This window comes from Dermacentor variabilis, chromosome 2 (assembly GCF_050947875.1).
Source record: "Dermacentor variabilis isolate Ectoservices chromosome 2, ASM5094787v1, whole genome shotgun sequence".
Classification (NCBI taxonomy): Eukaryota; Metazoa; Arthropoda; class Arachnida; order Ixodida; family Ixodidae; genus Dermacentor; species Dermacentor variabilis.
Window position 1 is genome coordinate 46,919,793 of NC_134569.1, and position 12,378 is coordinate 46,932,170.

The 12,378-nt window shown below is 41.7% G+C and overlaps 1 protein-coding gene and 1 long non-coding RNA gene across 4 annotated transcripts in view; one reads left to right on the forward strand and one right to left on the reverse strand.

The window, feature by feature from the left end:
* krz (beta-arrestin protein kurtz) overlaps window positions 1-12,378 on the reverse strand; it is a 43,852-nt gene that overhangs the window by 3,710 nt on the left and 27,764 nt on the right. For all 3 annotated transcript variants that reach the window (XM_075680389.1, XM_075680386.1, XM_075680387.1), the window contains exons 2-8: window positions 7,945-8,052; window positions 6,811-6,902; window positions 6,035-6,407; window positions 5,318-5,538; window positions 3,916-3,988; window positions 2,095-2,238; window positions 1,290-1,376 (exon numbers count right to left, since the gene is read on the reverse strand). In XM_075680389.1, coding sequence (XP_075536504.1) covers window positions 1,290-1,376; window positions 2,095-2,238; window positions 3,916-3,988; window positions 5,318-5,538; window positions 6,035-6,407; window positions 6,811-6,902; window positions 7,945-8,024 — 1,070 coding nt within the window. In that variant the 5' untranslated portion in view covers window positions 8,025-8,052. The remainder of the gene's footprint in view (window positions 1-1,289; window positions 1,377-2,094; window positions 2,239-3,915; window positions 3,989-5,317; window positions 5,539-6,034; window positions 6,408-6,810; window positions 6,903-7,944; window positions 8,053-12,378) is intronic.
* The window catches only part of LOC142571781 (uncharacterized), a 29,567-nt gene continuing 26,619 nt past the window's right edge, over window positions 9,431-12,378 (forward strand). Inside the window, exon 1 of the long non-coding RNA XR_012825950.1 lies at window positions 9,431-11,088. This is a non-coding gene — a long non-coding RNA (uncharacterized LOC142571781). The remainder of the gene's footprint in view (window positions 11,089-12,378) is intronic.

Below are 12,378 nucleotides of genomic sequence, written 5' to 3' on the forward strand. Positions count from 1 at the left end.
AGGGCGGCGGGAAACCAAAACGAAATCACGCTGGTGGGTGACGCCTAATGCCCCCAAAACTAAATGTGATGCCCACATCATGCCACCTGCTGCAGGGAATGGCGACACGCTTGGATTGTTGCCTACTAAAAGCATGCAGTACGCACCATGTGCTGTAACACAGATGAGTATGCTTGTCGCAATAGGTTTGGTGGTGACGACTGTGAATGAGGCATGTGACGGCCTGGGCGGAGATTTGCTGGTATGTACCAGAATAATAAACTGCGCACCGTCCTTTTCACGCGAGACAAGCGGCTATATACTGTTCTCGATCGCACGCGTCTCATGCCTTTTCTTGTTCACATGGGATCTTGCAGCCGGAAAACGTATACGATCGTAGTGTGCGGCAGGGAACGATGACATGTTTCGGTTATCGCCTGCTAAAAGCGTGCGCTACGCTTCCGATGGCACCAGGCACTGTGAAACAGATAGACGAAGATACTTATTGCAATAGGATTGGCGGTGATAGCTGTGAATGCCACGTGCGAAGACTCCAGAGAGTCATTTCTGGTACCAAAATGAGAAACTGAGACGGGCAGGCGAGTATTGCGGTGAACCTGCCATGGCGGGCACCTATACACTGTTCTCAATCACGCGAGCCTTGCGGATTTTCTTGTTTACATGAGATCTAGCTGCCAGAAAATGTATCATATGATCCCAGTTTGGCGACGTACTGAAAGTTGGTGCTGGAAAATCGTGTTTTCCAGGAACACATGAACCAGTAAAAAATGAGCGTAACTCTATTGGGTCATTTTTTGTGTTCTTGATTGCGAACGTTGGCACCGGGAAAACACGTGATGGGAATGCATCAACAGAGTTCTACTGTATTTCTTGTTTATGGCTTGTAGCATCTTCTCAGTGCTTCAAGCGATAGCTCGCTACCTCATTTGTTATAATTGTAATCTCACTCGCAACATTTTGCAGCTGCTAAAACCACTATTTGCACCACTGATGAACAGGCAATGTGAACCTGCTCTGTTATCTCCTATGTTGAGACACAGACTATCTGCTGCACCGTGCTCTTGCTCTACTACATACACTAAATATGTTAATGATCAAAACAGCGACATTGTAAACTCAAGTGTAAACTCAAAGTTTAATTTTTGTCTGACCTAGCATGATGAAAGTGTTTTAAAGTTACTTAGATTTCCCTTGTAAAACTGACCTAACACACTCTCTGTAGTAGATCTCTGTAGCCTTCAGCAGAACTTTAGAAGCTAGAGGAAAAGACAAACAATGTAAAAACTGACCCTCCAAGTGGCCCCAGGCAGAGCTTCACCTTGACCTTGTACTGCACGATGATGCCAAGGTTCTCCTTTTGTGCTGGGTCTGTGATTCTGCACACAATTTTCAGTGCAATCAGTTTGGATTGTGCTACAAACGTGTTGCAAAACGAATACCAGAAGGAAAAAAGGACGGCAAGGGTTTTAGTATAAAGTTCTCACTACGTATATTATGTGTGGTTTCTGTTACTCTTCTTGCACATAACTACAGATGTGGCATATATTCCTTGTCTGCACATGTGACAAGTTTACCTATTTTTCTCAGACTGAGCAGCATGCCTTCAATATTTGAATCCACATTCTACTAGCAACCGCTTGTGGAACTTTAGGTAGCAGAAAAGTTCTGCACACGTAAATGTGATAAATTACATAACGGTGTTTGCCTTAGCTTGTTTGTTGCACCTAGCACGAATGGTTTCACGCAAAGCACCCTGATCAGGACAGAAAAAGATGATGACACATGCTGGATTAGCAACTGAGTTGCTAGTCCAGCATGTGTCATCGTCCCTTTCTGTCCTTGACGGTGCTTTCTGCTGGAAAGCTTTCATGCTGTGATAAATTAGCTTGATTGCAAGATCTTGAACTAGCAGTTTCTGCAAAATTTCACATGCACACACATGTAGGCACAGTCATGGAATACAACATTGTTTAGGGCATGTCATTTCTGTGCACATACCTACACAAAGCTTACAAGAGCAGATTTTGGGGAGGACAATATTTTACAAAAGATGCTGTGGCTGTTTTTTATTTCAACAAATGAAAATGAGCTCACATGGTGGATGAAGCAAGGTTGGTATCTTCATGCTTCAGCTGCCCATCCAGCGCCAGACCTCGCTTGTCCTTGTTGTTAGCAAGCAGGGGCCGCAGGTAGTACACCTTGGAAAGCGTAAAGCCCGGACTCACTGGACACCCCTCCCTGGGAAAAGAGAGAGCATTTCTATTACTGTGTGGTATATTTTGCCACTTATGTGTACGAACCCCTATACGTGGTCATACACATGAAGGGGAGAATCGGGAACAGAATACCTCTAGAAGGGTTCACTCAAGGAAAAGGAAACACTTTATAGAAAGCCAGCAGCATAAATGCATACACCTTTACACAAAATTATACAGAAACCTTTCAAGGTAAATGTTGAAGTGAGTTAAGGTCTTCATTGTCCAAATGTCTTAGCCATCTCTCATCATCGTCAAGGCTCTTGTCTTTTGGCTAAAGCAGCTCTATATGCTGCCTCACTTGTTGGTGATAAATGGGCTACTCCATTTGGAGCCAACTCAGTGTTGCAGAATGTGCCAACCACGCTGACACAGCAACACCCACCACTGAGGTGCGTGTGTTCGGCTACGACTGAGCGCAGGTGTGCACCCTCCGTGGCGGGGATGACATAAGTGATGCAACCAATCACTCAGTGCCGTGCCTGCACACATCTCCCCCTTCCACAAAACTTTTGTCTCACATTTCGAGCACAGCATCATCAAAACTTGTCTCAAACTTTGAAAAAAAAGCTTTCGTTTAAAAGCTTATGTGTACAGAAGTTTCGTAACCACACTCTGGCAAGCACTTGCTGATAGCAATGAAACACGCTGCATTGAAATGGTGCACGAGGCTCCCATATGCGACTGCCATAGTCAGAAGAGTGTGTCCAGAACTGCACAATGTTAAGCGGCTGTCATTACCCTGGACAGCTAGGCTGGTAATATTCTTCCAAACACAAATGTCGAGTTGATGTTCATAACAGGCACTGTTCTCAAGTACTGATTCAGAAACTTCTGTATCTGTCTAGAAGAAAATTATTGCACGTTAGCAAAGAAAACAAAGGCCAGACATTCCTTCTTGAATTTTATGCCACATACGACATCAGTTTAGGGTCAACTACTTCACAGCTTTTAACACATTTAGGTATTTTTATGCAGAAACAGCCTACACAAATTTCTTCCATATTGACATTTTTTTTGCAATAACGTTATTCTCTATGAATACTTACTAGTTATGGTCCAATGTTGTCACAGTTTGTAATGTCACTGGGAGCTGGTACAGAATTTTCAAAGTGCTGCTCCCACCTGCCTCTCTCTGGCATATCAAGCTTCCACTTTGGAAAATTAGTATGTTTAGTACTTCAGAAGCATTATCTACAAGCGTTTCTTAAATCAATACCTTTAGTTTACAGCTGGAAGAATGGCTCTAGATGCAGTTTCAATGTCAGAGGGACATTGGCACATGAAATTTTACTTTCATTCACGTGTCGCAGCTGGAAAAATGTAATTGTATTCCAGTACCAGTCCATTCCTTTTCACGCTTCCTCATTGGTTCCCACCTATATGCTATCAAAATTGACTAGCCTGAAGTAATTGATGGCAAGAACTTAACAGAATTAGATGTATATAATGATTTACTTGTGGTATCATGGCATTACACTGGCCCAACACCGTAATTCCTTTATGCACTAGTATGTTGAAGGCAGAGGGAAAAGCAGCAAAGCAAGGTGCTGTTTTCTCTCTGGCATGAACAGTGCAAAAACAAATGGGTATAGTGATGAAATGACAAGCCACATGCATCGTCGATTCCTTGTGCAACAACAACAAAGAAAATGCTCACTCGGAGTCGATTTCGGCCACTGTGCACTTGTACTGTGCCGTCGAAAAGAGGCAGATGTCCGCAAACTGGCGCACTGCAGCAGAAAGAAGAGCAACAGCCTTTTTTACCTGCACCTTTTCAAGCCGTTCTATCAATCTGCATGACTTGCAAGGCTACAAAACACTAATGGAATGCATCTTCTCTCTGTATCACACATACATGGCTCCCAAGCTACAAGAGGCTCATCCTTCAGGCATTTTACATTGATGCTGCCTAGTCTACCTGGAAAGGCCTTCACTCAAACTTTCTGTTCACAAAGACAGATGTTTGTGGCTCACAGCAATTAAGTCCACACCCCTGATTCATGTTTGCCGCACTGCACTGACAGTTAACATGTGTATTGAGGGAAATTTTTTTTTTACTTTTGATGGACCATGTCTGCATTGTGGAAACGGACTTGTCCTTGGTGGAGTGGGGACAAGGGATATTGTTATTGTTTAAAAAAGTGCAAAAGTGCCTTTGGGAAAAACAATCTAAGCAAGGAATTTGTGGGTGACCAAGGTTTCAATGAAGTTTTCATTTTACACAAGATGGTGTGCGCGGAAGTGTACTGACAGGGTTTGCAGGGTCCGAACACTCTTCGGCAATTTACTCTAGAAGTAGGCAAACAATATGCAAACCTTATGAATGCTTCATGTTGTTCGCTCCCATTGACGAATGTGAGGATCTGATTGCAACATACTGAAGGGCAAGTTTCTTGTTCACACTGCACCTTTGACACCTTTGACAACTGCTAGGGCAAGTCATATGCTTTAGAAGCATCAAACAGCAGCTTCGTAGCAAAAATCAAACCTCTCAAGAGTTCACACATACATGCTCAATGTGTTGCTTGTGGCAGAACAAAGTGAATACAGAGTGGTGCTTTCAGCATATTATTTTCACTGTAATGAGATATCATGCAGGGTGTTATCATGCAAGTATACCACTGAAGGCTTAGGGCGCTCCTGAATGCACCCTTTCTATGAAGGCATGTAGCTGAATGTGTATGACGTTAAAATTACACACCGCGGGGTTTAACATTGCAAAAGTGCGAAGTGGATTATGAGAGATGCCGTAGCAGAAAATTCTGGGTTAACTTTGACCAACTGAGATTGTTTTATGTGTACCCAAATCACAGTACATGTATGTCTTTGCATTGAACCCCCATTGGAATGCAACTACTACAGCTGGGAGATGAACTCATGTTCTTATGCTTAGCCAAACAACACCAGTCACTGCAGTGAGTCACGACACTATCTGAACGTCTTGGAAGCTATGCTGGAAGAGGCTGTATGCACCATGGTGCACATGTAGCTTAGGTATATTATAGGACTGCACATGCTGAACTGTTTGATGCCTGCTGGGGAATGAATGTGAAACGCACCAGAGACCTTGACCTTCTTCACAGTGCGGTTGGAGTTGTTTGCAATGTGGACATTGACAGCAATGTCCTCCCCATGATGGTAGAGCTCCTTGTCAAGGGAGGCCTCCAGGTGCAGCTTGTTGGGTGACATGACAAACTCCTTGCTCACCTCCACGCTGGGTTGCTCTCCTTGCCGGCTGGGTGCATACATGATCTTGCGGATGGCCAAGCGCACAGAGTTCCTGCACCAACATGCTACTAAATTTAGAAGAAGAACAACAAAAGTAACCTTGTGCCAAATTTCTGTTTCTTTCACAATGACAATGAAAAGTACACTACCCTTAGAGACCTGTCAATTTTTGTTCCTTATTTCTAGTATAAAAGGAAGAACCTATAAATTATGTTTAGCTCACTGATCTCAATCATAATAAGAATTAAGAGTGCAGTTACAAATATCCATGAATAGCAGTGCATTGATTAGTAAGGCATCATGAACAAAGATTATATGCTGCATTCAGGGCATCACATAGCCCCAGCTACAAAAGACCCTTGTGCCACATAATCTGTTCATGTATCATCTTCATATAGTCAAATTTTGATAGTGTGATTTTTGTGCTTCACATTGTTTGTAGCTGGCACTTAATTCTCAACCCATAGAATTACAGGCAGAATGCCACAGTTATTTCTGTGGCATGCTTGCTGCAACGGTGGCGCGGTGTCAATGCAAGCTCTGCTCACCGCTTGTGAGGCTTGTCTTCGGGGCTGTCTGCAACATAGCCCTTGAGCTCATAGTCGACTCCGCAGGGCTTGCCTGTGTCCCCCGGAGCGGGCTGAAGGGTTACTGAAGCAGGACAGTGTGGCGGTAGCTCAAAGTAGAAGGGGTATGCATTGGGGCCCAGCTTGCGCAGTAGTCGCTCCTGCAGCCGCGTCAGTGGTCGTCCTGCAGTCTCTGCTAGAGGCGGGTATATCTGTTCTGAGGCCAGGTACAGGTCCTTGCGGAACGTCAGTCCCAGCACATCCAAGTCCTCACGGCCATACCGGAAGGCTGCCAGTACGTGTCCGAATACCTTTCGTTCCTTCACATAGTCTGGGTCAATCAGGACTACGCCGTCTGAAATGCAAGTAGCATTGCGAGTACTCTTGCGCCATGTTTGAGGATGTGAAATGGCTTAGTCAAAATGACTTAAGGATGGGCAAAATATGTTACTGGTCTTTCTGCGTTAGGCGAATAATCGGTCATTGGACACGGCCACTGTGTGAATTTATATTATTACAAGGGCCTGGCACAATGACTCAAGGCAAAATTTACCAAAGTCCTCAGCCCGAAAATAGCACCTATGAAGTTCAGTGCCTACATTTGCAGAACAAGTGCTGCTGCGGGCAGTATGAATGTCTCAACATGATGATGTCTGTTGCAAAGATGTTTTATAGAGCAAGAGGTGTGAATTACTCTGACAAATACAAAACCTGCATTGAGGTTATTTACCGCAGCTCAATGTGCCACGGGCACTCACCTATTGGATCGACGCTGGTGATGTGGTCCACAAAGTCCCTCTTTCCCAAGTACATCGTAATCTTTCCATTTGGTGAGCTCTTCTTGAATACCCTACACATTGGAAAAATTACCATACGCCAGATGAGCTAGATAGGTACAGGATGCTGAGAAAACGTATGCGTGTTAAATTCAAATTACTGAGCAGCAGACAGTGTCTGTAATGGTTTGGTAACTCCAGCATTGGTAATGACCCTCGCTGCATAACTAAGTAGGCAATAATGTTTACCTGCAATGTCACTAAATATTGAGACTCCATTGTGCTTTATTGTCTTATTACATTTCTAGACAGGTTTCGCATACTACAAATCAGTGTGTTATGTTGTTTTTGCTATGTAGCCAAACAGGCTGCCTGCGCAATCTTAGTCACTTCATGTGCTAAGCCACAAGTAGAGCAAAATAATTTGCCTGAACTCACTGTCAATCTCTTAAAGGGAATCATCATGTGCTACGACAAAACAATGTAGCAGAACTAAAGTGGACACTGGAGTGGAGTGGAGAATCAACATTTCATGCATTTCCAGTGCTTTAAAGAAATAGGAAAAATTAAGAGCCATGTCTGTAATGGTTTGGTAACTAATTAAGAGCCATGTCTGTAATGGTTTGGTAACTCCAGCATTGGTAATGACCCTCGCTGCATAACTAAGTAGGCAATAATGTTTACCTGCAATGTCACTAAATATTGAGACTCCATTGTGCTTTATTGTCTTATTACATTTCTAGACAGGTTTCGCATACTACAAATCAGTGTGTTATGTTGTTTTTGCTATGTAGCCAAACAGGCTGCCTGCGCAGTCTTAGTCACTTCATGTGCTAAGCCACAAGTAGAGCAAAATATTTTGCCTGAACTCACTGTCAATCTCTTAAAGGGAATCATCATGTGCTACGACAAAACAATGTAGCAGAACTAAAGTGGACACTGGAGTGGAGTGGAGAATCAACATTTCATGCATTTCCAGTGCTTTAAAGAAATAGGAAAAATTAAGAGAAAAGGAAAGACGCAAGTACAGTGGATACTACTGTCACATTTCCCTCTAAGTATATTTTTTTAACTATAGGCTTGGAATGAGCAATTTGTTCTGCTTCATGCACATACCGTGTGCCCCCTTGCCGCTTGGCTGACTCTTCCGCAGCAGCAGCCTCCGTTCCAATTGTGCATGCCGGTGTGTCGTCCATGCTCACAAAGCTGACCGTTGCGAGAAACCTGGAAACAATGCTGCCATGAAGAACTCCATTTGCCAACAGCAAGACTAGCTGCACTAAGCGCAACTTTACTGTAACAGAAAATGCATTCTGGCATGTGCTGAAACAGATGCGTGACTACAAGGCCATAGTGAGAATGCACAATAAGCGCAAAGCCAGTTAACTAATTTGTTTTATTCAGAAAACAGCCACAGTGCAGTGCAGTTGTCTACAGATGCTGCTGCAAAGATGAGCAAATACTTGATGTATTGTACAGGGTGTCTCAGCTAATTTGCCCCAGGCTTGGAGAATTCCACGTGTGCATTACAAGAATGAGACCAACTCAGTATTATTCGCTGTCCTCATGAGGAACTCAATGTATTTTTAACTATGGGCTTGGGTAACTAACAACAATTCTTGTCTGTTGTAGCAATGAGGAAAATGGAGCCATGTGAAATGCTATAAGTCATGCATGACATTTCTTGAAGCTCTGTCAGCAGTTTTGCTGTTGATGGGCACTGTAAAGGGCAAGAAGGTTTTGGCAGTGGATGGCGATGTATTGGAGACAACTGGTGTAGCTATTGCCTATCATTTTCGCTTGCGTCGCATTCATGCCTTTTGTATGCATGTAGCATCAATCATTCATTGGTAGGATGTTTGGTGGCACTAATGTCGCTGTGTGCAAGCAAGTCCTAGTCGCATGACATTTTTTCAAATCTCGGACACTTTGCAGCCCAGAAAAATTAAAACTACATCTAGCATCATAAAAAGAAACTATTTGGATTTCATCAATAGCCTCTACAACATCTGATTAATATTCAAGCTTATTGTTTCATTAGTGGTACATATATACAGTAGATGTTACCCAGAAAGAGGTCCCACAGTTAGAAACTGCAGTGGGACCTCTTGTCTTTAGTTACAGAATAATATATAACTAAAGAGGTGTCAGTTGCAGTTAGGAACAAACAAAGAGCAGATTACACAATTATACAGTGTTAAAGCAATAAAACTTATAGCAACACATCATAACAAAAAAAAACGTACATAATAATCAATGGAAAAAAATACATATAAGAGATGCAGTTTACAAGTTAGTAGTAAGACCTCTCAGTGAAAGCTGGTACAATTATAATGTAGGTGAAGATTTCACATGAGCTGGTAAATTATTCCACATTCTCAGACTAGCAAAACAAATAGTGTCATAGTTGCTGTGCGATTTTGGAAGTAAAAGATTTTTAAAGAGAACCTAATAGTGTTACGGTTAGCAAGGCTACTTCTGTCAATGACGTAATGTAATTGTGGGTTTCTAAGTAGGCAGTAAATAACGATGATGTGCCTGTACCAGATACTTTTATTGATTGTGAGGAGATTCAACTCAGTGAAGATAGGGGTAACATGAGCGTCATAAGGAGCTGATGCGATGATACGGACAGGATTACTTTAGATGTGCTGCAATGGAGACTTATGACAGTGATATGCAAGACCCCAAGAACTGGTGCAATAATTTAAGTGCCTATGAATAAAGGAATAGTTATACAATGTCAGGAGAATGTACTTTGCAAAGTAGTGTCTGGCCTTTAAAAGCACCCTGATACCATAAGCGGTTTTCTTCTTGAAGAAGCTGACATGCAATTTAAGGTTTAGAAAGAAGTATAATTGAACACCTAAGAATGAGCACTCATTAGTTGGTAATATTGGGTGAAATGCTATGTACACTGGTGGAAGGTTAGGTCAAGGTTTATTGCGTGAACTAAAAACCATAAACTGTTTTCTGAGGGCTAATTAGCAATTTTATTTTTTACACCAACTGCTGATATTATTTAGTTCATCATTTAAAGGCTCAGTGTACAGATGTCATTACGGGAGGTGTAAACAGTTGTGTTGTCCATGTACAGAAGACATTCAGTAGAGGTTCGGCAGTCTGGGAAATCATTAATGAATAAGTAAGAGGGGACTGAGTATGGACCCCTGTGGAATGCCAGTGTTAATTATTTTTTCGGACAGTACTTGTGAAATGGAAACAAGTTGCTATCTGTCATGTAAATAACTTCGCAGTAGCTCTGAAGATGGACCTGCTATGCTGTATTTGCTGAGTTTAGTAAAGAGAATGTTGTGACTAAAAAAATTGAATGCTTCTGAGTAATCGATAAAGACAGATCCTATGAATCTGCCCCCATCAATTTCCGCTTTGATCTTGTCAGTGAGCATGATTCAAGCAAGGTTAGTGGAATATCCAGGACGAAAACCGAACTGTCTTGGTGTTAATAGTTGGAACTTGTCCAAGTAGTTAGAGGCACTGTTCTATTAGTTTTTCTACTGCTTTACTAAAACACGGTAAGACTGATATAGGCCTGTAATTTGCTAATAAGGTGACGTCTCCTCATTATACACAGGAATTGTTTTCTCTTTTTGAGTCACAAAGGAAAACAGCAGTTTTAAAGATTAAATCGACAATGTGACTGAAAGCTTCACATATGCTGTCAATTTCCTTGATATGATAAGAGCGTGTGGAATCTAAACCAGGACTACAATTTTTAAGATTCATAACCGCTGCGCAAACTTCACTGGGTGAAGTTGGAAAAAGATAAAATGGTTGTTGTGACAAGCATGACATGCGAGTGTCATTACCACCAGGAATATCAGGCACAGTAGCAAAAAAGTTGCTGAACACAAACATAATATCTTTCAGATCTGTAAGTATGCTGTCTTTTTTTTTCAATTTTCGTTATTCTACTCCTAGTAGTATTCTTATTCAGAAATGCATTAAGTACCAGCCATTGCTTTTAGGAATCATTCCCGGCTTGATTTATTACATTTTCATTGCTTTTCATCGTTTTTATCACTTCGTTAAGTATGTATGACAGTAAGGTGCAAAACCTTTTGTACTGAAGTTTTAAGAGATTGGTTAAATGGTCGATTTTTGCATTTATGATACAGACTTTCTTGCGCATGCTCTTCAACAACCCTGGTGTACGCCAAGGGTTTGAAGGGGAGACAAAATGTTTACGGCACTTAACTACTGTGGTTGCTGAAGATAGACAAGCTTTAATTATGCAAGGTAAGAAGCGTCATCATCATTTAATGATGTTACGCGTGACCAATCTGAACTGGCGACTAGCTATATGAAGTGTTTTTTGTCAAATATGGATTTAGTGTGCAGAGTGTCAAAGGCATGATTAAAATGTGGAAAAGAGAGCACCATTGGAATGTGGTCGGTTACGTTGCTTCATAAGACAAAAGCCTCAGAGTTTGTTAATGTATTATCAATGAGAGTACCTACGTTAGAGACAACTTCCCACTATATCTAGTGGGAAGTTGTAATAATATGTCGATACCATATCCATGACAGATGTTAAGGTATATTTTGTTGTAAGCACAGTCTTCATCCATAAGATTGATATTTATGTCTCCCACGATAACTATGTTTTTGTTTTCATTTGAAACAGTATTCAAAATTTCATCTAGAGCACAGAAAAACGTGTTTACACCAGTACTCAGTGATCAGTAGATGCAGCCAAACAGAGTGCTTTATTCATCGGTATTAAAACATGAACTATTTTAATCCGTACTGTTTTGCAATCAGACATACAGAGGTTTAATTCTGGTTTGTGTTTGTACTCTATATCTTATGAAGTAAAGATTGTGGAACAGCCTTGGCTGGATGACATGCGAAGGCACTATTCCAGAGTGTACGATGGAGATGAAAACAAATCTTATTGTTATCACTTAGCCATATGCCTCTGTGATACAAACCAGTGAAAAGGATGACAACAGCTGGTGAAATTCATCATAGTGTTTTCTGGGACTTCTTGCATTAAAATGGATAACTGAGCAGCTCTAATTCAACAGCCACGATGCTAGTTCATTTGATTCAACGTAAGCCATGTGGGAAGAAGTAAAGAAGTGCTATTACACATGGTTAGCGAAAATTCTCAGATCAACCTCATCTCGAATGTGGAAAACCCAGCTGTCAGTGTTCTTCCTTGCCTTCATTAGGCAGTCATCTGTCCATAGGAACTGCCAGTGATTCTGTTTACAGAGACAGAGCTTTTGAAAATATCTTTTTGTTTTCCTGTGTCAGAGTGTCGTTGACATAGATCAGCTTTGATTCTGTTCTTTGAAAGCCTATAATGCTAGTCTGAAGACATGCCTTACTTACGAATTCTGCTTTCTTTGCCCTCAATGTGAAAGTTACGAATAAGTTTTTTGTACTTGAGGCAGATGGCACTCAATGTGCACTGTCGATGCCGTCCCTTGATACTGGGCAGTCGATTTTATTTTCAACAGTCTGAAAAATTGCCACACAGTCTTTGCCTTGAGTGTAGGGTACACCCTTTAGTTTAACATT